The sequence below is a fragment of the Hemitrygon akajei genome, chromosome 6, assembly GCF_048418815.1.
Source record: "Hemitrygon akajei chromosome 6, sHemAka1.3, whole genome shotgun sequence".
Lineage (NCBI taxonomy): Eukaryota > Metazoa > Chordata > Chondrichthyes > Myliobatiformes > Dasyatidae > Hemitrygon > Hemitrygon akajei.
This window is the reverse complement of record NC_133129.1, coordinates 36,698,124-36,722,956: the sequence shown is the minus strand read 5'-3', so window position 1 is coordinate 36,722,956 and position 24,833 is coordinate 36,698,124. Positions and strand designations below refer to the sequence as shown.

Sequence of the window (24,833 nt, the reverse complement as noted above, 5' to 3'; positions counted from 1 at the left end):
TGCTCTGGCCTTTGTTCTATTTTGTACCCACAAGAATGTTGACTTGTATCTCCTCTTCTAGATGGTATTTCCTTCAAGGGGCATTTCAGGGCAAGCAATAAACTGCGAGCGATAACCACATCCCACGAAGAAGTCAATGAGTCAAAGCAGGTATGCAGCAGAAATACCACAGCAACTGTAAGTTTGCATCAGGGACAGAGTTCTGAGCTGCTGAAAGCTTCATCGGTCTGGTCATGCCAAATGTCACGGCACCAAAAGAAAACGTTCGGACGAAGAGGTGTTAGAAACCCCGAGTTCCATTGGCTTGGAGATGGCGCGGAGATACCGGCCTACGGTTAAAGAGCCGATCTGCGACCGCGGTTAGAAGCTCAAGGAGCCGCAAAGAAGCTACAGTTGCTGTGGGTGGGTTTCTATTTAAAGAAAAGTTCTCTCTATTCTGGCAAGTCTGTGTCATAGAATGCATTTCACATCCTCCCTCACCTCATTTTCAGATTGATATTTTGATCATTCAGATTCAGTTATCACGACTACATTTCAATTTCTGTAGTTTGTTGAAATAAAAAAAAATAGATGTTCTAAGCAAATGAAACGAAAACTATAAACCCGGTCTCCTTAGCACGTTTATTATGATGAAACCGAACATTACTTTATCCCTCTAAGGGAGCAATATGTAACTCCCATAATATTTGACAATGCGTCCAGCGGAATGGTCGCAAGGTTGCGCTTTCACTCCGTGTGTGGCTCATCTCGCTGGTGTACTGACATGGACACTGACTCACAGCCTGCTGAACAGGGAAGTGAAAACTGAAAATGAATTTCCGAGAAAACGATGCGGCCAATGAAAGTTTGCGAAAGACTTCCGCAGTCGGCGATCGGGTCCCGCCCAGGCGATGTTGTAAATTCTGAGGAACAAACACGAAAACAAATCGCAAGGGGGGAATTTCCAGTCTTCCGGCCTCTTCTTTTACTTTCGATCTAATTCTGCATCTGGCAGGACGGGGGACTTGTATTTGCCTCTGGAGTGTTTTTTTTCCCTCCATCAACGTGACCGACCCGCTGTCATCCACTTTGGAAAAAAAAAGCCCAGGACTCATTTGGAAGTGGGAATTTGGAGGTAATGAGCGGGTTTTCGCAAAGATTCCGAATGCATTGAAGTCGATTTAAAAGAAAAAAATAAGTACAGGCGATTTGGAAGAGTTTTGTGCCTTTAAAAAAAACACGAGATGGCCCGCTGCAAAAGGAAAACGAAAAGTGTTTCCAACTTTTGCGCGAAGGGTTTGGTAGTTTTAGTTTCGCTTTTAGCAAAAACACTTCTGCAAAACAACTGATGTTAATTTAATTAATGAGGGACTTGGACCATAGCCGATCATGCAATATATTTGCTAGATTTATATCTCCCTACAAATAACGCTAATTATATGGATAGCTTTCGGATTGAGCTGGCACAATTTATGGTCAGGAACTAAACTGGGCACAGTGCATCGTCGGTTTTTTTGAGATTGCATTACAACTGTAAAAATCCAAGAGCTGATCGTTGTCAGTTTTTTTTTACAGTTATGTGGTTTGAAACATGGAGGGGCGAATTATACTTTCGGTTTATAGATTCTCAGTTTATAAAGAGACCAGATAGAAATGATCCGAAGAAAATATTGAGACATTGTAAACGGAGCCGCATTAAATGATAAAGTGTAAGGAGTTCAGTGTGTAATATTTTACATAACACTACAACTGCGTCAAGATATATTTTTAGGACATTCCCTTGAACCTGCTTTAAATATAGAAATAGGATTGTCTTACAGTTAAAGTGTATAGATGGACAGATTCTAACAAAACAGCGATTAGGCTGCAGTAATATGTTTTGGAAGCTTTACTTTTGATTTGTTGTAATATGTTTTTAGTAAACTCACTTCCGCCTTCTGAGCTTCTCGAGATCTGGGTGCGCCATGGTCCAGGCTGCATTTTGATTGACACCTCCAACGACTAATGAGACGCTAGGATTATGATTGACATTTGCAATAGACAATGACATGTGACCATTCGTTGATTAATTGCCCTTACAGCCAATGAATGTGCTATGTAAAAGCACAGTTCCGAGATGACGTAGTCGCGGTTGCGTTATATAATTCAAGAATTAGTTCCAGCAAAAAAAATTTTGTTCGCATAGAGGTCGGTTGGGAAAATGACAGCATAGAAGGATATGTTTTTTTAAAAAAAATACCTACATTTACGTACGTTATGTCCTAAAATATTTGAAGTGTAGGTTTAACAGCAGTTAAGAGTACTGTACTTGTTCTCCATGTTAGAAAAGGATGTAAGAACACTGAACAAAGTGTAAAGGATGAGAGCAGTTCTGACAGTATAACAGTTAACGAAGGACGAGATGGCTGAGGTTGGAGATGGAGGAGAATGGGAGGTGACTCAGTGAGAAAGATGTAAAATGACTGAGTGTTCACAAAAGGTCAAATCTCCAGTCCAAGTGGCTATCAATGTAAGAGAGTAATTTATAAATGCAGCCTGGAGCTGGTAGCAACATCTTTATTTAGAGAATGCTGAGAACGTGCAGCAGCATGGAACAGATGAGAAAGATGACTTTTAAAACGGCAAGATACAGGAGCGGAATTAGGACTTTCGGCCCTTCGAGTCTGGTCCATCATGGCTGAGAGTTGAATCGAAGGTAGAGTTGGAAAGTTACTTGGGAGTGAAAAAGAAGAGGGAGGTGTGAAGTAGGGTGAGAGCACAAACCCCAGCAAGCGTGTTGGTAAAATAACTTGTTTCTGCACTTCAAAATCTTGGGGAATTTTAAGTGCACAGTATAAGATTTCCAGAAGGATTAAAAGAAAGAATGAAAACATTGTTTTCAAGGAGAATGGCTGTATGTAGAGTGATGATTTATAAAGTCATGGAAAACACATATTAAGGGGTTGGAGGACAAACAGATTAGGATTGTGTGCGTAAAGGGTGGAATAACCTGTCCCTGTGGTGTAATGTGTGAGTAGGAGAGTAGTGTTGTGGGATTTGGGAGGTTGGGGCAGAGCTGGGATTGGATCTTCCGCTCCAGGTCAAAGTAAATTTATTATCAAAGTAAGTATACAGTGTGCCCTCACATACTACCATGAGATTTATTTTCTTGCAGGCATTTACAGGAAAATAAATATTAATAGAATTTTTGAAAAACTATACATAAAGACTGACAGGCAACCAATGTGCAAAAGTAGACAGATAGTGCAATTAAAAATAAATGAATGAATCCAGAGAATATTAATGGTAGCATCCTTGAAATTAGGTCCGTAGGTTGAAGGCTGAGGTGAATGAGGTTATCCACGCTGGTTCAGGAGTCTGGTTGAAGAGTAATAACTGTTTGTGAACCTGGTGGTGTGGGACCTAAACCTCCTTTCTGATGGTGACAGTAAGAAGAGAGCGTGGCCTGGATGGTGGGGGTCCTTGATGGATGTGGCAGTACCCCTTGTAAACAGGCTCAGTGGTGGGGAGGGCTTTACCTGTGGTGCATGGGCTGTATCCACCACTGATTGTTCCACTGCGATTTCAGCAGTGCCCTGGAATTATGGAAAAGTGATTGCAAAGATTTCTTTGGCACGTGATCCACATTGTTACGCTCAAAATTAAACAGATTCATTGAGCCATCATGTCAAAATCTGATTTTTCCTGCCCTGCCACTTTGAGTCATGTAATTATGACATAATTATGAGCGTATCGAATAAACAATTGGAGCTCAAGGGTAGTGCTGGCCTCACCAGTTTATTCCATTTTCAAGACTGAGCATTAGAGTTGCTCGTGATCTGTAGTTCATAACATGGTTTGAAAAGTTAGGTTCTTCAGGAGTAAATGTGAATCCTACCAATGCTATAAAATGCATAAAATACACAGCAGAATCCAATAAAAGCTAAAATAAAATTGCTCCAAAAATATGAGGAAATACGACTTTTGAGCCCTAAAATTCCAGCATTGGAAGTTGAAACAATGTTATCACAAAGCATTGCATGTGCAAGGCTCGAGTCTAGGAATGAGTAGATAAAACAATTTTTTTAGGGCAAAATATTGATAGATGGCAACAACAGGATCTTGTATTTATATAGCAGCATTGGAATGGTGCTTCATAGGTGTATCATCAAGAAAAATGTGGTCATGAGCCATTTAAGGACATAATAGAAGAGCATAAGTTTTTAAAGAATATGGTAAACTGGGAAAGAGACTGAAAGGTTTAGGGAAGGTGTTCTAGGACTTGGGGTCTTGCTAAAGAGCAGCTTTTGAAATCTGGAATGCCTGAGGAGCCAGAAATGGAGGTGTTGGAATACTCAGGTGATTATAAACAATGGACAGCTAAAAGCCTAGGTTTAGGAGGACAGGGGTGAAGAGTGAACATGACTTGATGTGAGTTTGGACAAGAGCAGCAATTGGAATTACGGAGCATCTGATCAAGCCGTATAGTTCACAGCACAGGAATAGGCCCTTCGGCCCACCATGCCTGTGCTGGCCATGGCAGCTTTGGGAGCTGCACATTGGTTGCTTATCAGTCTTTGTATGTAGTTTTTCATTGATTCTGTTGTAGTTCTTTGTTCCACTGTGAACACCTGCAAGAAAATGAATCTCAGGGTAGTCAATGGCGATAATAAAATGACTTTGAATTTTAGGAGGTATTACTGAAGGAGTGTTGACATATTAGAAATTTTTTAAAAAAGTACTGTAATTGGTGGAAATCTAAAATACATAAAAAATAGTAACTACAGGCCAGGCATCATTTGTGGACAGAGAGGCACATAAGTCAAAGACGCTTCATCTGAATTCTGGATCCTCCATGAATAGAACCAAGCAGGACTTGAATACTGGGCATCTGTTGAAACCATAGTGGGAGGTTGGCAGAACCATTCCCATTCCCTAGTTCTACCACACAGAAACATTATTTCCCATGTTGCTTCACAGGGACAGATATTCCATTCATCAGGACATCGTTGTCTTTATTCACACAACCTATACTGTTGAGGGTTGAAAGTTGGAGTTTGATCAGGATTATAGCTAGAGTTAACAAAAGCATGAAAGAGAAGTAAATAAGGAATAGTCAGCATTATAATGACTGTAAAACAGATGTTAAATTCCTTTAAAAAGGTGTTGAATCTAATACCTTTTTGGCAATCTACACATGGTAACAACAGATGGTTACCTTCACTCACCCAATATAGGAGTTATCTGAGATAAATAACACTGGTGTTAGTAGTGGGAATGCTATTGGAATTGAAATCTGTTTCCATTTTGTCATCATGTTAGTAGGTACAGTGTGTAATATATACCAGCCTTCTTTGCAGTCAGTCTGAAAATACAGTACCTGGTTTTTCATCTATCAGGCCATTTTCCTATATGCATCCTGTACCCACCTTATTAGGTACACCTGTATACCTGCTCGTTAGTGCCAATTATGTGGCAGCAATTCAATGCATAAAGGAATGCAGACGTCGTCAAGAGGTTCAGTTGTTGTTCAGGCCAAACATCAGAATGGGGAAGAAATGTGATGAAAGTGACTTTGATCCTGGAGTGATTTGTGGTGCCAGACAGGTTGGTTTGAGTATCTCAGAAACCGCTGATCTCCTGGGATTTTCACGCACAACAGTCACTAGAGTTTACAGAGAATGATGTGATAAACAAACAAAAAAAAAACACATCCAGGGAGTAACAGTCCTGTGGGTGAAAACACCTTTGTTAATGAGAGGGGTCAGAGGAAAATGGCCAGACTGGTTCAAGCTGACAGGAAGGCGACAGTAACTCAAATAACCACGTGTTACAGCAGTGGTGTGCAGAAGTGCATGCATGAGTGTATCAAAATTGAAGAACCTTGAAGTGGATGGGCTACAGCAGCAAAAAAGCACAAGCGTACACTTAGTAGCCTCTTTATTAGGTACTAAAATGGCCACAGCAAGAACTATTGAAAATGATGTTGGCTGCAGCCACTTCATGAATATATTAAACTATTCTTTTAGAAAAATTCTAGCATACCTGAGATGTACAGCAGTGCTGAATCATTGATTTTTTTTGTGATTAGGTCTCTGCTGAGGGCATTGTATACTTTTGGTGCACAGTATGTTTTTTAAAGACTTTTTTTTGGCAAGGCTGGAGGTCATAGATACAGCTGGTGGCAGGCAAAGGGTGTTAGAATAGGTAGAGAGGGTAAAAAGGAGCCTGTAATATCAATAGACATGCAATCCCTTTGCAGGGCTTTGACCCGAAATGTCGACAGTTATTTCCTCCTAAAGAGGATGCTGAACCCACTGAGTTCCTCTGGCAAATTGTCTCTTGCTCCAGCATTGTCTCTGTTGCTGAGAGATTGAGGAGGAGTTAGCAGTATGGGTGTTGTTGGGGTTGGGGGGGGGGGTGGGGGTTAGAACTACTGGGATCAGTTCTGGCTGAACAGTCAAGGGTGGGTGCTGACTTGTGTCTCAGATCTGGGAGCAGTAAAGTAGATGCTATGCAGCAAAGGATATGGGAAGTGAGGCTGTAATGGCTTTGGGGGAATTGGGACTGGAAAACTGTATGTTGAGTAAAGGGGGCTGAATTGAGATCCGGACCAGTGGATTGGAGACTGCAACAGTGCAGAGGAATCAGTTGGGCAGCAGGTTAGGGGCCAGGACTCAGGAAGTTTTTGGCATGGACTGAAGGATTAATGCAGTGTAGGAGGGAGCACTCAGACAGATTTAACTGAGTAATTAACTTACGGTACTTGCCTTGTGTTTACACCCAGAGGTGTAATAAGAAGGCTGAATTATCCCAGGCTGCCTAGTTATAGGCAGAAAAACGTGGTCCAGTTTTCCCTGTAAGACCCTAAAAGGAGTGTATAATGTCCTCCCTGGGAAAATTGTGCTGAAGAATACAGATAATCCATACCAACAATTTTCTGTCTAAACTTCTGATGTGACCCAATAATATGCATTTCTGTGGATCAAGGTCAATAAATAGCAGCATTATATAAGCAACACACACGAAATGCTGGTGGAACACAGCAGGTCAGGCAGCATCTATAGAGTCTCCCTATCGATGCTGCCTGGCCTGCTGTGTTCCACCAGCATTTTGTGTGTGTTGCTTGAATTTCCAGCATCTGCAGATTTCCTCATGTCAGCGTTATATATTTGAATTTACAGCAACTGATACTTAAAAGTGACTTATGCAAATAGCTACATTTTTAAATTAAAGTAACTCATGGCAATTATGAGTGACTTGTTTGGTGTTCATCAGGTTTTGCATGGAAACTGGAAACTAATATAGACAAGATGTTCCGCAGCTGAGAATTTGTAGATAAATGTTTTTTTCTTTATGTCATCTAAATATTAAGGTAAAAGTATAAGCGTGATTCAGATTTTGGACTGTTTCATGTAAAATATTACAGAAGCCTTGGAAACACTTCAAAAGCATGTTCACTATAAAAGAAGCATGCCTGTAGTACTGCTGTTTTTGCCTTTAGCATTGATAAAAAAAAACAGTTCTGGCAATGCTGTGGATCCTGTTCTAAAACTTTAAGAAGTAGGGTAGCATTTATAATGCTTTTTTTATTAGTTCACAGGTTGTGAATGTTACTGGCAAAGCTGGTATTTATGGTCACTGAACAATTAAGAATCAACTCTTTTGTATGTCCATGCTTATATCAGAGCCCAGACTGTCCAGGCTGAACGATGTCGGTGAGGGAGATGGGCTTCAATAGCAATCAGTTGGTTTCATTGTTGCTGATACTATTTTATTAAACATTCTGTGTTTGTTTAATTACTTTAAATCAATCTCTGATCATATTAAAACTTGTCTTTCTAGATTTGTTGTCAGACTTCGGGAAGTTAATCCAGAAATTTAAGTTGCTGTCAGCTAAATCTAGTCTGCAGTGAGCTGAGAATGGCAGACTAAATGGCATGAAGCTTGAAGTGGGTCAGTCAGAAGACTGCCTCTTGCTTTTTGCTGTTTAGTCAGTTCAGCGTATAATTTAACTTTAGTTCATTTTTAAATTCATTGCTTCCCTAAGTTTTACGCTTGTTAACTGAAGGTATTTATTTATTGATAAATGTGTCTCCTTCTACTTAGGTGTATGGTGGGGCATTGTGGAGGAGATAATTTTGCTGCTCATTTGACAGCAAACACCATTTATTGGATGCGTTTCTGTATAAATTACAGTTCATACTTTTTAACTGGAATAAATTTAGAATCTTTAAATGCGATTTGCATTTTTTTAAAAGACATCCAGCACAGGAACAGGCCCTTCCAGCCCAACCAGTTTGTGCTGCCCAATTACACCCATGTAAGCAATTAACCTACTGACCCGTATGGCTTTGAAATGTGGGAGGAAACCAGAGCCCCCAGAGGAAACTCACATGAACGTGGGAGTGGGGGGAGGTGAATGTAGACGCCTTACAGGCAGTGGTGGGAATTGAACTTGGGTCACTGGTGCTGTAATATCATTACGTTAACTGCTACCCTACCATGCAGCCCCACTTGATAAAAAAACAAATCATTCAAGCAGATGATCCAGCCCATCTTTCCTTTTTCCTTTTAGTTCAATGGTTAACAATCACCTTGAACATACTTAACCACAGTGTTTATATTTGGGGTTTGAATTTTTTGATGTTGACCAACATCTAAATTATGTACTAAGAGAAAATAGATTTTTTCATGTTTAGCATTCCATGCCAGCCATAAATATTAGTCTTGGAGATGTTATGTTATGTTTTCAGCATACTATACTCAACTTTCAAAAGATATTTATAGACTACTGACCATTACTGTTTCTCAGTGACATGCTGAGGTCTGACATCTGCATAGTGTAAGAAGCTGGAGAAATGAAGGCATAAATGGAAATGGAGCCAGAAAGAAAGCGTGTAAGCATTTATGTGGGGAAAAATTGATTGGAAGTCTGAATTAGTCTATATTCTGAAATTTGCATTTCGTAGAATCATATAGTACAAAGGCTACAGCTAAGAAGGAGGGCGTTCAGCCCATTGTAACAATTCTGCCTCTCTTCCAGAGTAACTCACTATTTTGGTGGTTGCTGACAAGTCTGTCAGTCAGATTTCAAAGCACCTAACTAGTGTGTCACCCATAAAGTTTTTTTTAAAGAAATCTACGCACAGCTTCTGACAAAGCACGGATGCCATTAACAGAAGCTAAATGAAAGGGAAGTGTGCAGATGAGAAATATGTTCATATATCATCATTTTTTTGTTGGGCATTGGTGCAGTTGGTAATGGCATGTGTTGTGAACGTGGCCGGGTTACTCAACAAAGCTATAAATAAAAATGCTGGAGATGGGAGCTAAGTTTCATGGTTCTTTACTGGCAGAAACTGAACTCTGAACACCCACGTATAGATCAATACGCGCCTAATAGCGCATGCAATGACGTGTTACTACAACATAAAGTAGTCCCATATTATACAGTAGGCTATACGGTACACTCCTTCCCTTTTATTTTAATAGTGTATATGCTAACACATATGTTTACCCTTAACATAAAAACACCTACCATCTACTTAGTAACTTAATAATATCAAATTATAACAACGTAATGTAAAAATATCAAATTATAACAAGCCTTTTTTAAAATTTTGGTCAAAGACCCATTTATAACTCAAGTCTCTGGGGGGGGGGGGCGGACTGTACCCACTGTGCTGTACGTCTCTAGATGATGATTATGTACCAGCGGTAACAAGAAATAAGAAAAGTTGTAGCAAAATTAGTCACTTTTTGCGAGAGGTGTGATGCATTTTTCGTAACTTTGGTTTCCATGCTCTGCTTCAAAGATAACTCGCCACCAATGAAAGAAGTGGTTGGTGATCTGCTGTCTCTGCTAGTTATTCAAAAGTCAGGCAATCCAATGACTCACAGAAAATCAGTACTTTACCAGTAATCTTTCACCGTTTGGTGCAGCAGTTGATCGAAATCCTGTTGTTCGTCCCATTGTTCTTAAGCTGCTGTTAAAGTACAGTTTTGCTGATATTAAGGATTACCTGCAGAGCTATCTGTCTGGCTCAAGAGGGAGATTTCCTTCAGATGCACATTCAGCTCAAGCGTGAAAATGCAACAATAGAAACCTTAGAGTTTGTTGCCAGAATTCGCCTCTGTCTTGGTGCTGTTTCCCAACTTCTTTGTGCAAAACAAGACACATTGACTGAGGATTCAAAATAACGTATGTGCAAAAGAAACTTTCCTGCAAAGGATTAAGTGTATGATTCTCAATGGAGGAAATGATTGGTTCAAGATTTACCTTGTACGAAAGCTGTTCTGTTTGAATGGAATTGATTTTCTCCAAGAGCTTTTAAGGGATGACCAATTTTCATAGATCTTCCCCAAGGAAATTGTTCAGGAGAAGACTGAGATGCTGGTCTTTTTGGAGATTTAAACTTATTGAGAGTTCGCAGATCTTCCATTATCTGTTCACCTGTTAACAAGTAATTTAACTACGCAGCTGCAGGTTTTCATCTTTTGTCTGTAATTGGAACAGGGTCATTAGGTTTCCTCCTTAATTTCCTAGTCGTTATTGGCTTTACCTCCATAGAATCTCCTGTGAGTTCCATTGTTAGCCTCTCATTCTCAATCATCTTTTTCTTTCCTTCTAACTCAATCTCTTTATCTTCAAATTCCTTCACTGCTTCTTTCTTCTCTTTAATATAATTCCCTTCCACTTGTTCTGTCTCCAGTTGCAGAAAAAAGCTCTGCATTTCGTATTCTTTCCTTGTATTGTTGATCTAGTTTCTTCATCCTTTTCTGATACTCCTGCAAAATGCCTTCCTGTAACTGCTGTAGCTGTCTTTTGAGAGATGTCAATTTCTCCTGGTACATCTGCTCTTTTACTTCCAGGTAGCCTTCATCATCCTGCTTATTGGCAATATCTGTCTCCCTTGCATCCTCTGTATCTTCATCCGAGTCGCGGCCATGGATACTGAGTTCGTTTTCGTCATCGACGCTGCCTAGCTCCACCTCGTCGTTCTAATAGTCGACAGTGGGTGAGAGGAGAGCTGCAGACATCTTCCCCACCAGCTGCCCTCCTTTGTTGACACATCTAGTGCCTTGACAGTGTGCCAATCCAATTGGATTTTCCTGAGCCATTCATGTCCCAGCAATGGTGGCCCTCCATTTTTCAGTACATAGAGGTTCAGCTGCTGTGTTTTGTCTCCGTAGGTCACCGTCACTGTAATTTTAGATTTGGGACGCACCTTCTGTCCTGTGTAAGTCTTTAGCAGTAGTTTAGTTCGTTTCAGGGGTATGCGAGAAAACAGTCGTTTATAGTCGTGTACAGAGATCACTGTTAAAGCTGAGCCTGTGTCCAATTCCATTTTCACTCTCACGCCTGCCACTTGTGAAGTGATCCTTATTACTCTTCGATCATCTGTCTCTTTCACGCCGTGAAGTTGCCGACAAGACAATTCACTTTCATCTGGGTCGTTTTCATCAGAACTGCCTTCTTTCATTTTGTGAACCTTGTTGTATTTTCCTTTCTGGGGTTTCTTGTTTCTCTGTATTTTGCCCTTTTCCTGCAGTTTACTAGCTTTGCATACTCTGCCAGTGTGGCCCTGTTTGCCACAGTTTCTGCATTCTTTGCCTTTACACCAATAGTCATCAGGGTCATGTGACATGTTCCCACAACGTTAACGTTTCTTTCCTTCATTTCTGCTCAGTGACATTTTATTTGTAGCATATTCCAGGGATCTTTGTTGTATCTCTGAAGCACCTCATGCGGCAGTTTCTAGTGATATTGCGATGTTTATCGCTTTCTCGAAAGTAAGGACTCTTTCACACAGAAGCTTCTTCTGTGTGGTTTCACAGTGCATGCCACACACTAACCTGTCCTTCAATGCATCTGATAGACCAGCTCCAAATTGACAATGTCCTGATAATTTGCACAATTCAGCACAATATTCAGAAATGCTTTCATTTTTGCTCTGATTCCAATTGTAAAATTTAAATCTTACAGCAATGACCAGTGGTTTGGGGTTTAAACGCTGCTGGAGAGTGTCTACTATTTGCTTGAACGTTTTGTTAGCTGGCTTTTCAGGGGTTAACAAGCTCCGTAGCAGCCCGTATGTTTTCGTGCCCATAAAACTGAGTAAGACACTGGCTTTCTTTTCATCATTAACACCGTTAGCATCACAATATAACTCCACTCTTTCAATGCCACTATCAAATGCTGTAACGGTTCCAGTCTTCGCCAACCTTGTTATGTTAATTAAACCCTGTCTTCCCCTTGTTTTCTTTTTGACTCACATGACCTTTTTGCTAGCGCCATGAGCGCACTCCTTTTTTAAAGTCTCCCTTCTGGGGCAGGCAGACCCTCAGTCCCTGGGGGTCAGCGCTGGCTGTGGTCTCGCCTGGACGTGCTATGGCTCCGACTGTGTCTTTTGGTCTCCCGACTTTCCCGACCCCAGCTGTGCTCCCACTTCCTTTTGGACTCGCGGCCTCGCTCTGCCTCCTTCTCCCATTCCTTGGCTCATTCCTTGCGCACTTCCTGTGAGTGCTGTTATCGATTAAAACACGGCGTTCCGATACGATGTAGGTTCATTAACCTCGTCACCAATTTGTTGTGTATGTGGCCGGGTTACTCAACAAAGCTATAAATAAAAACGCTGGAGACGGGAGCTAAGTTTCATGGTTCTTTACTGACTGAAACTGAACTCTGAACACACACGTACAGATCAATACGCGCCTAATAGTGCATGCAACGACGTGTTACTACAACATAAAGTGTCCCATATTATACAGAAGGCTATACGGTGCAGCATATTTGCACTGTTTGGCCAGCTTCCCTGCAACAGAACCAGAGTGAACCAGGACACCATCAAGAGTGCCCTGACCACCTGCATCACCGTCTGACTCAGGAATTGCAAAGCGTCTGATTGCAAGACCCTGCAATGGATTGTGAGCTCTGCTGAGAGAATCATTGGGGTATCTCTCCCCCTCCCAAATCTAGGACGTACGTCAGAAGCGCTGTGTATGCAGGGCCCTCAGCAAAGACCCCTCCCATCTGTCCCACAATCTCTTTGACCACCTCTACTGTCAGGCAGAATTCAGTACAAGAACAAGGACTGCTTGGCTGGGTTACAGCTTCTTCTCCCAGGCTGTGACCACCCAGTACACATCATTATGATGGTGCCAGTAACAGTAAGGCTACTGTACATTTAACTGTATGTCATATGTGCACTTTATGTCAACTTGGGAATACAGAATTCTAGCTTTTATCTCTTAATGTTGTTCCTCTCCGCACGTTGTAGTGCATCAGGCAGCAACCTTACTGTTTCTTTATCAACTTTTACAAAGCCGAGTTGCTAGCTCAATGCTCAACCCAGCAAGGATGGAAAGCGCACAAGGAGCCAGCTGGATTTAAAACCGGGAAGCCCGGTGCCAATGCCTCTCCACCACTGGCTGGCTTTATCTCTTAATATTGTTGTATTAATATTGTTTGATGTGCTGTATGTGCTACCTGTACTTGGTTCTGGAGGAACGCTGTTTTGTCCAGCTGTGTGGGGTGTATGGATGAATGACTTGAAATTGAGTAATGACCCCTGTGTACTGCCTTCTGAGCAAGGAATTACCAGGAACTTTTACAATACGTTGCAAAATCTATGAATTAACAGAAATGGCAAAAGGGACAAATGGGAAGACATATGGGAAGGAAGCTATAAGTGTTCCATTTATATAATATGTAGATAGAAATTAAATTGGAAGAATTATGCAATGAATAATGTTAAAATAGTGTGAGAGTATAAACTTGTTTAAACTTGCAATCTAAAATGGTCTATTATCAATGAATACATCATCTATTTCTGTTTCCTTCTGTTTCATTTAACTCTGTGCATTCAAAATAATGTCATGGCAGCTGGGGAAACACACTCCAGAGTTTCTACATATCTTAGCAGGTTTTGATAATTGAGCAAGCGGTTCTTTCCTCTCCCACAACCCTTTCCCCCTTCCCTCCCCAAAGAGTTGAACCATTTTTTTTTGTATTTCCTCTGTCATTTTGATAATGGTCTCGGTTATCATCTAAAGTCTTTTTGTAATTTTTGTAATGATTTCATTTGCTGATGGTTGTGGTGGTATGCAGTTAGATAGATTACCAGATAATGTGGTAGTGCTGCTCTGGTTAAATTACTAGACTTGTAATCTAAAAAGCTAAACTAAAAATCCAGAGACCCATGTTTAAAATGTTTGAATTACATACAAGGGAGTCTGGGTTGGGGAGAACACAGTGAAGTGCTGTTGAGGCCAAGTTTGGATCAACTGTGATCTTATTGATGGTAGAGCAGGCTTAAGGGGCTGATTTGCCTATTCCTGTTTCATTTCTGTATGCTCTCGACAAGTTTACATATTTTAGTTTAAATTTGGTAGTGTGACAAACAATATTGAAAGAAAAGAACACATATCTAACAAGATTTTCTGGAAGGTTAACATAAATTTCTATCTGCACAAACACACACAAATTAAAACCTGCAGTAAAAGAGTGAGGCAATACAGGATTTCCTACAAAAGCTGTGAGCTGGGCCTCATTTTGTGCAGGCATCAGATAATTTTCATGTAAAAGATGGTCAATAAATGCATTAGATTTTCAAATTCTGACCACTGTTGGCATGTCAACATTTTTGAGGCCTGGAAGGGGTGGGTGTGCATTAATTGCAGATGTCAAAGGTGAAAGTTTAAAAGATGTTTAAAAATAAATCATTAGAAGTATTTGGGACTGCATTATCTTACATGTATTTTAGGCAAGATTCAGGATGCTGCAAATGTTTAGAATGAGACAGAGGTTAAAAAGCACCACTGAGCACAGGTCAAATCCATCTGAGTGAGATCCCTTTTACACCACAGGGCCAGGTCATTATGTTCATGTGCTTGAGTTTGAAACCAAAATTCAAGTGTTGGAATGATAATATTTTAGATATAACTTTTAATAGTGAATGTGAAGAATAAAATAATGCAGTAAATTAAATTGGGAGAATTGTAATTTTTAAGATTAGGTTAGTGACAGGATTTTTTTACTTTCTATATGCACTTGTTAAACAATGGTGGCAATCAGGTTTCCTTCAATAGGAACAAGGTTTGATTTTAATTCCTATGCTTTATGCCAGTATCTGACTCTCTTCACCCTTCTTCTTTCTTCCAGTGACACTCCAGACCATATACCCAGCCCCATATCTGACAGGAAGGCCACCCTTGTCCCGTATGCCACCCTCGCCAAGACAGGGACGGCTCTGACTGTGTGGTCACTTATAACTAGCAGGTAAGGAAAATAACTGTCTTAGGTTGACTGTTAGCTTCTGTTAGGAGTTGTTTTTGAATTTGGAATATTGGCAGTTCACGTCTCTGGGTTGGATTAATGGAACAAATTAGGTGAGGTGTAATCTACTTAACATATTTGTTCGATCTCAGCCTCAAAAGAGCATTGTCCTAGTGCACCAGGAGCAATTCCACTTCCCACAAAGGATCTGCTGATTTAAAACATAGTTATGACCTCTAGTTTGCTATGGTATCTGGTTTACTGAAGGTTGGACTTTTTTTTCATATGCATTTTGTTAGTTTGGAGTTGATTTGGAAATTACTGACCTGGCAGTGAGCAGGACCACATGGCATAAATGTTCTCCATCATTTGGTGATCCTTTGTAAAGTCAGCACGTGTGATTGTTGTGATATTTTCTGAAATGCTTATTTTGGAGATTGTAATTGGCACACTTTGTTGGGGCATTGTTTGGACAATAGTTTATTTCATATAATCAGTGTAGTTGACTATTAAGTGCAGTCTAATATGACCGAGCATGCCATTCTTTTCAAGGATATGGCTACCCGGATCCTGAAAAGTGAAGAGAAAATTAATTACATCATTTTATAAATAGCAAAAATCTGTTGCTTAATTGTTTTTTCCACCTATGCAAAAATGAATTGTATCTGATTTGCTAGTGGCTCATGTAAACAGTGGACACAAAGAAAATGTTACTGTTTTCAACATTAACATCATTCTGCTTCAAGGCTCAAACTATATCTTTCGTCTAACAATATAATTGAGATCACTGTTCTCTGTAAGCTGCACAATTGCATACTGCGCAGTAACTGAATTGCGCCCGCGCACATAGTCTTTGTTGCCATGTAGCTGGAATAAAGTCAGGCGAGAAAAGGTTTATGAAGTGCAAAGGATTTTCTTTGTTGTACTGTATCTTAGTATACCCTTCAATTAATACATAAAATCCAAAGTATATAATTTTTCAATGTACAAAAAACATTTAAAGTAGCACGTAAAAATTTCCTGCTCAGTACAATGGTTGGTCCGTGCAGCTGTAAAAACTTCAGAGGGAACAGTGCTTGCTATGTAACTTCGATGTTGTATTACTTGTCCTCTGACTAATATTGTGTCATTTCTTTCATGGTATCGCTTTATCAACACTCACTATATGTATGTAGGGCTCCGTTAGTCTTGTGAGACCATGGATCTGCACCTAGAGTTTCCAGGGCACAGGCCTGGGCAGGGTTGTATGGAAGACCGGCAGTTGCCCAAGCTGCAAGCCTTCCCCTCTCCACGCCACTGATGTTGTCCAAGGGAAGGGCATTAGGACCCATACAGCTTGGCACCGATGTCGTCGCAGAGGAATGTGTGGTTAAGTGCCTTGCTCAAGGACACAACACGCTGCCTCAGCCAAGGCTGAAACTAGTGACCTTCAGATCACTAGATGAATGCCTTAACCACTTGGCCACGTGCCAACACACTCCCTTTATACAGTGCCATGAAAAAGTATTCGAATCCTAAACCTTTGTTCACATAAATGTGTATTACATCCATGGATTCTGATCAATTTAACTGAGAATTTCTATTTATGAATCCTTTATCTCACAGTAACACCCCAATACAGGGAAAATTGTAAAGCATGAAAAACTAAAACTTCAAAAACTGAAATGCCAGCAGTACAAAAGTATTCATCCCCCTTTGTTCATTTTTTAGTTGAACCACGTCTCTTAGCCAGTAGTCTTTTTGAATAACTCTGTACTAGCTTTGCGCAATGTGATGAAGCGAGATTTGCCCATTCCTCAAAATTGCTCAAGCTGTGCCAAGTTAGTTGGGGAGCGATGGAGGTCAGCAGCCCTGAGGTCTTGCCAGAGACGTTCAGTCAGGTTAAGGTGAGGACTCTGACTGGGCCATTCAAGGACATCAATTTCCTTCAATTGAAGCCATTCCTTGGTTGCTCTGGCAGTGTGCTTTGGGTCATTGTCTTGCTGAAAGGCAAACTTCCTTCCCTGTTTAAGCTTCCTAGCAGAGGCTAGCAGGTTTTTATCCAGGATCTCCCTGCATTTAGCAGCATTCATCTTCCCATCAATCCTGACCAGATTTCAAGTCTCTGCTACTGAAAAGCATCCCCATAGCATGGTGCTACCTTCACCATACTCTACAGCAGAGATTATGTCACTTAGGTGATGCTCTGTATTAGATTTAAATCACATGTACTACTTAGTGTTGAGGCCATAAAATTTCACTTTAGTCTCATCCAACCACAAGACCTTTTTCATATATTTATAGAATCTTCCAAGTGATGCTTTGCAAAATATTTACAGGCAGGGATATGCTTTTTTTTAGTGGGCTCTCTAGAAAAAAAGGAGCATGTGTTTCATAAATAATAATTCTTCCTTAAATTGACCAAAATCCCCTTGTTGTAATACTCATTCATGTGAGCAAAGGGCTGGGGGTTGAATACTTTTACAAGGCACTGTAGAGTCAGAGAGTCATAGAACACTACAGTATAGAAAAAGCCCCTTTGCCCCATCTAGTCCATGCTGAACTATTCATCTGCCAGATCCCTTAGACCTGCAGCTGGATCATATCCATCCATACCCCCACCATCCTTGCAACTATCCAAATTTCTCTTAATTATTGAAATCGAACCTGCACCCACCATTTACACCGGCAGCTCATTCCACACTCTGAGTGAAGAAAGTCCCCTCCTGCTCACCGTTAACCCATGATGTCTCACTCAGTATCAGTGGAAAAAAGCCTGCATGCATTTACACTATCTATGCCCCTTAACATTCCACTGAACCTCCCCTCATTCTCCCATGGTCGGAGGAATAAAGTCCTATATTGAAAGAGGATCCTCAGAATATTTAACATTTTACGTGGATGATTTTTTTGCTTATGTAATATTTACCAGGTTAAATTGCTTGAGCATCTGTAGGGCAGACTTTTTTATTAAAAGATTTAAGGGCTTATCTTTGTCACATGTGCATCAAAACATGCATTGTTTGCATCAAGTCTGAGGGCAGCTCGCAGAGGTCACCATGCTTCCAGTGCCAACACAACATGCCCACAATGCCCTAACTGGTCTTTGAACTGTGGGAAGAAACTGGAGTGCAGCACCCAGTTGAAACCCACATAGTCACAGGGAGAATGTTCAGGCTCCTTACAGATAGCGACAGATATTGTACCCCAATTTCCTCAGCTTCAAGTTCTTTGGTATACACATCACTGAGGATCTCACTTGTTCTGTACACACCGGCTGTGTGGTGTAAAGAGCACAACAGCGCCTCTTTCACCTCAGACGGTTGAAGAAGTTCGACACGAGTCCCCAAATTCTAAGGACTTTCAGCAGGAGCACAATTGAGAGCATCCTGACTGGCTGCATCACTGCCTGGTATGGGAACTGTACCTCCCTCAATTGCAGGGTACTTCAGAGAGTGGTGTGGACGGCCCAGCGCATCTGTGGATGTGAACTTCCCTCCATTCAGGACATTTACAGCAACAGGTGCATAAAAATGGTCCAGAGGATAATTGGGGACCCGAGTCACCCCAACCACAAATTGTTCCAGTTGCTACCATCCCGGAGACGGTACCACAGCATGAGAGCCAGGACCAACAGGCTCCAGGACAGCTCCTTCCACCAGGCCATCAGACTGATTAATTTGCGCTGATACAATTGTATTTCTAAGCTATATTGACTGATCTGTTGTGTATTTTACTGTACACACTATTTATTACAAATTACTATAATTTGTACGTTGCACATTCAGGCAGAGATGTAAAGATTTTTACTCCTCGTGTCTGTATGTGAAGGACGTGAGAAATAAAGTCAATTCAATTCAGGCAGTGATAGTTTGCGCTGTAGGTTCACCAGGTTAGAGGCTTGCGCTGCAGTCATTCGTGCCTTGTTGGCTGTTGCTGTCAAGCCCCATTTCTGAATCATGGTTATTTGGGCCAGTGCCAGCAAGACAATAACAACGCTGAGCACTGATCATTCATAGCATCTGACACAAGGAACTCAGTTTTACTTCCTTTGTATTAAGAGTGCTCAGAGAAGCTGCATCTGTGTACGGTGGCTGGCGCACCTCTGTGTTAGTCACCATTAGAGATTTTCACCGTTGTTACTGAAATGTCACTTATCTTTGAATTCCATGAATTCCCGGCTTCCTCTTCTCTTGCGAAACATTGTTCTTTTTTTCCGGTTCCCACTCTGTGAATGAAGAAGTTGATGAATTACTTTTGTTTGAAACTTAATGATTATGCAGTCATTTGTTTAAAATTGTCACATTTGATCAGAGCTGCAAGGAAGCTTAAGTTAACCATGTACCTTAATCAATTTTATTGCCTATATTGATTTGATTTGATTGGTTGTCTGTCATATCCAAGGATGACAGTAGAAGCCTGCCCAGGAGAACTTTCAAAGTGGAAAAGCCAGTGCACTGGGGTAGTTCCATCCTCGTTCATATTATGTAGTATATAATAGTAATAACAATGGTGATAAACACAAAGCCCACAAGATGCTGGAGGAATTCAGCAGACCCAGCAGCATCTAGAGGAAGTGAATAAAGTTGACGTTTTGGGCCAAGGCCCTTCATCAGTTCCAGAATAAGAAGGCAGGGGAGGGGAAGGTGTACTAGCTAGAAAGTGATAGGGGTGGGTGGATGGGGGACTGGGAATGAAGTAAGAACCGGGAGGTGGTAGAAAAAGTAGATCACTTAGAAAGGATGGTTTGGAAAAGGATCATCAGATCTGTAGTTTTCCAGTAATCCTCTAAAAGGAGATGTTGGTGTTGTTTGTTTAACACTTGAGCTTTCCCAACTTGGCTGTAACCACTTGCATGTGGTCTGTGGGATGATGGCTTTAAAATATAAATACATTACATAATAAGTATATGACTTATAGTTTTTTTCTGTACATACTGCATTGGGTAAACGAGCCCCTAAATGGGCAAGAGTGAAAGACTACGTATAAGAGGGAAGGATAAGAAGGCCTCTCAAGCTTAGGGGGAAAGAAAAGGTCTAAATAGGGTTGGGGTGGTTGCAAATACAAGATATATTTGACAGTATAATGCTGGTTAATAAAGAAATAATTAAAATATGATGTAAATATCATGATTCATTCAAGAGGAATGGAATTAATAGCAGAATATTCTTGCAGAATTCTCTGATATCACTTATTTACTTATAACATAGAAGGAGGCTATTTGGTCCATCAAGCCCATGCCAGCCCCCCTGCAGAGTGATCAGTTAGTTTCATTCGGCCTCTCCTTATTTTCCTTGCATTCCTGCAACTTACTCTTTCTCACAGATGCATCAACTTTGGTTCTTTTACCAGCTGCTCATATCAACAGGTAATCTACAGTAACCAATTAACTGACCACCTCGGATCACAATCTGATAGAATGCCATGTTGCCCATTGAGGTTATGCCGGTTTCAGAGCAACCTTAGCAGTCTCATGTCCCAGTTATTTATTCATATTTATGGTAACAGACAGATCCATCAACTCCTCCCTCTGTTCCATCCAGGTACCAACACCAGGTGAAATTTACAGTAGCCTGTTTAGAATACCAGGGCACCTTTGGAATATGGTTAAAACCCATGGAGTCAAAGGGAAAACACTGAGTCATAGATTTATACAAAATGGAAGCAGGCCTTATGGCCCACCTCACTATATTTCACTGCATTATCTTCGTGGCAACCTTTCACTGCTTTATAGTATTGGTGGGGTTTAAAGTTATTAAAATCTTTAATAATTGTTCAAAGTTTGAAGATTAACTGCAGCCACTGACTGAGGTATATAAATTTCTTAAAGCAATTAGAACAGGAACTACCTTTGTTACGATACGGCAACAAGGAATATAGAATTGAGACAGGTTTTTTTAAAACAAATTAAACATTTATTTAAACTCAGCTCAACAACAAATGAAAAGTAAACAAACGACTAACTTAACCGGAGGAAGTTAACTGCTATACGGCAGCTCGAACAGTTCTTAAAGCGATAAATGTGAACACAGTTCTTAAAAGTGGTAAGTGCGAAAGTCCAAATGATTTACACAGTCAATTAAGAGAGACTTTCCTGAAGTAACGAATTTCTTGACGACGTGACGTTTCTGCTGATCCCAGCCGAAATATGCCTTGCCGGAAGGATTTATGATGAAGGAAATTAAAACGGCTTAGAAGAACTGACCTTGTCCTTGATGAATAACGCTGCACCCAGCCCTTTCTGCTTTCACAGTGCAGGGACTATCTCGGATGCAGGTTACTACTTCCTTGAACGAAGAATCAATAAGCTCATTCCCGTATTACCGCCGATGACACCAACTTTACTCGATCCTTCGGGTTCCCGTACTTCGGTAAATTCTTCACTCTCCAACTGGACTGCAAAGGTAGGAACTAAAACTGGCAGCATTGTGGCGAATCTGCCAGCAATAATCTTTGAGATTGCGTCACAGCAAGGCTTCCCGTCTTATACCTGTTAGAACAGGCCATCACATGACCTCTCACTGGCGGGAAATTACATCATGTGACCTCACTCTGGCGGGAAATTACATCACTCCACCATCACAAGAACATTACATCATGCTCACCAGATACTCAATTATATCATGGTCATAAGACAGTCACAAGATACCCATGGGGTATGTAACACCTTCGTAGAGCATGGTCATTTCTATTAATTCACCCAATTCATGGATAGCACTTGCTGGCCCACCAGTGCCTGAAAGTATCCTTGGTATTGTAATCAGCCATTTCAGGAAGCATGCAAGACATCACCAATATCCTTGTCCCTTAGAAAATGAAAAAGAATAGAAAGAGTTGGAAATATAACCTAACTTTCAGGATAAAAGTGGAAAATGGGAATTTGAAAGAACATTTCTAGAAAAAAAATCTGAACCAATATATCTTTTTAAAAGGCACAAGATGAAGAGACAGCAGCCAAAATAAATTTTAAAAAGTAGGAAATGAAAGCTAGAGGTTGGGAATGGTGAGTCAGGACCAGATTCTCCTCATGAGGGAATCTAGAATAGATTCAGGATAACGACTCTGGTTAGTCTAGAAATGAAGAGGAATTTCTTCTTTCAGTTCAAGACTCTTTAGAACTGCCTACCTCAGAGATCTGAGTCATTAAATCTTGTTGTGTATTTAATATTCTAGCAAATTTGAGTAGCATTGTAAATATTTTGTTTGATTAAGCAGTTTTGTTTGTTTAAATTATTTATTATGGGTTATACATAAAGTACGTGAATGGCTTACATCATCACGCCACCACATCATATTTGAGCACCTCACTAAACTGAATTTAAACATACACAAGTTATCCCTGGCTCCTGTTCTTTTCTTTCCATTAGTTTTATATTTCAGAGTTATAAAACATAATAGTAGTGACGAGGAGGTTTTAAAATGAACTTAAGACGACTACCTACCTGTTGATGCGCAGCGAGTTGGTCAGGTATAAAAAAGGGCAGCATATTTCTCTTTGGAATGGTGAGGAAGATGGTAGGGTTAAAAAAGAGGTGGAAAATGGACAAAATTCACTGGGTCATAAACAGTGAGTACTGGGTGATAATAATCATAAATTAAAATCTGTATGACAAATGTGTTCGATTAAACAACAAATAACTGGATCATGTATGCTGAACAAATTGAATAGTATGTTAAAGCAAATGGAATAGCTGATGAAAAACTTATGACAGTTTTGCTGACTGCAGTTGGTGGAAAAACATACAGTTTGCTTAGAAGTTTAACTGCTCCAACCAAACCAGCCAAACTGAGCTTTGCTGATATCATGAACCATTTAGAACCAAAAACATTGTTGATTGCAGAACACATTAGGTTTAATGAGCAGAATCAAAAGGAAGGGGTATCCATTTCAGTTGATGTGGCTGAATTGAAGAAATTGTCTGGGTATTGTCGTTCAGTGATGTGCTTAATGATGTACTGAGAGATTGTTTAGATTATGGAATCTTACAAGAAAACATACAGAAGCAACTCCTGACTGAAGCACAACTCACATTTAAAAGAACAATTGAAATTGCTGTATCAATGGAAATGGCAGAGATGCAATTGAGTTGCAGTCAGGAATGAAAGTGAGCATGAACAAAATTGCAACGTCCAAAGAGAAGCCTGCCTAGCTGAATAAATTGTGTTACCATTGTGACAGGGGCTCACATATACCAAACCAATGCAGGTTTAAAGGTGAAACCTGTAGAAAATACCATAAAGAGAAAAAAAAATCTGTATGCTGTACATGAAAAATCTGATAATGATGAGAGTGACATAAGAGACAAGCAATATGGCTACAACAGAAGTGAAAGGCAAATTAATTAAAATGGAGTTGGACACTGGCTCGGCTGTTTCAGTCATTTCTCAAAATGAGTTTGAACGTCATTGCAAGTATATTGAACTGAAGCCTGCAGATGCCCAGCTGAAAGCTTACACTGTGGCAAAGACATCTCCTGCGAGAATGACATTTGCAACAGTGATGTAGAACAACTAACAGGCCACATTGAGCTTGTACGTGGTAAAAACAGGAGAGCCAGTATTGTGAGGCTTTGATTGGCTGAGACAACTGCAGCTTGGTTGTGGCATGCAAATCCACCATTTGCATGCCACACCCCCTGCAAGTGCCAACTGAAAGCAAATTAAGAAAGGTACTGGATGATGTCACAGGTGTGTTCAAGGATGGCATTGGAAACTCAAACATATCAAGGGTAAAATTGCGGTAAATGGAAATGCCACACCCAAGTTTTACAAATTCTGTCCAGTTCCTGATACGATCTGTGATGAAGCAGCCAGTGAGCTAGATTGCATGGGGTCTGAAGGAATTCTTTCCAATTCTTTCCATGGGCAATGCCAGTGGTCCCAGTAGCTAAGAAGAATGGTTCTATCAGGATCTGTTGTGATCTTAAGGTCACTATCAACCCTGTACTGAAAGTAGATCAATACCCTCTGCCCAGGATAGAGGATATCTTTGCAAACCTTTCCGGAGGGAAACACTTCAGCAAAGTGGCCCTAGCTGAGGCCTACCTGCAGTTGGAGATGGAAGAAGAGATCAAAGTGTTCCTCAGAATAAACACTCACGAAGGGCTTAATCGCTATTTAGGCTTATTTTTGGAGTAGCATCTGCACCTGCACTCTGGCAATAAGCTATGGACCAGATATCGCAAGGCTGCCCAAGCACTCGGTGTTACCTGGATGGCGTCATTGTCTCCAGTGAAGCTGACAAGGAACATCTCCAGAGTGTTAAAACGATTAGAAGATTATGGGCTTAGAGCATGATGTGACAAGAGAGCATTATTTGAAACCAAGCATCACTTACTGTGTTCACAGCAGTGATGCGCAAGAATTACACAAATGAGCTGAGAAACTTTGAGAAGTTGCGGTTGCCCCCAGGCCGAAGGACATGACACAGTTACTGTCCCTTTTAGGATTTGTCATTTACTATAACAGGTTCCTGCCAAACCTGGCTACTGTGCTCCACCCCTCGAACTCATGACTACAGATCAGGAAGAAACGGCAATGGGCAAAGCAGTGTGAGCTGGTTTTCAAAGAGCAAATGCAACGGTGACATCAGACACCGTCGCACACATTATGATCT

The 24,833-nt window shown here is 40.7% G+C and overlaps 1 protein-coding gene and 1 pseudogene across 3 annotated transcripts in view; one reads left to right on the top strand and one right to left on the bottom strand.

Annotated features, from left to right (window-relative positions):
- The first annotated feature begins 868 nt into the window (after positions 1–868).
- irf2b (interferon regulatory factor 2b) overlaps positions 869–24,833 on the top strand; it is a 64,081-nt gene continuing 40,116 nt past the window's right edge. The window contains exons 1-3 of one of the 3 annotated variants that reach the window (XM_073048108.1): positions 869–1,114; positions 15,125–15,241; positions 21,471–21,621. In XM_073048108.1, the coding sequence (XP_072904209.1) occupies positions 21,547–21,621 (75 nt within the window). In that variant the 5' untranslated portion in view covers positions 869–1,114; positions 15,125–15,241; positions 21,471–21,546. Of the gene's footprint in view, positions 1,115–2,566; positions 2,675–15,124; positions 15,242–21,470; positions 21,622–24,833 lie in introns of those variants that run through there. The other 2 variants (XM_073048109.1, XM_073048110.1) reach the window with 2 other exon arrangements.
- On the bottom strand, positions 6,125–11,082 carry LOC140728804 (sin3 histone deacetylase corepressor complex component SDS3 pseudogene; annotated as a pseudogene).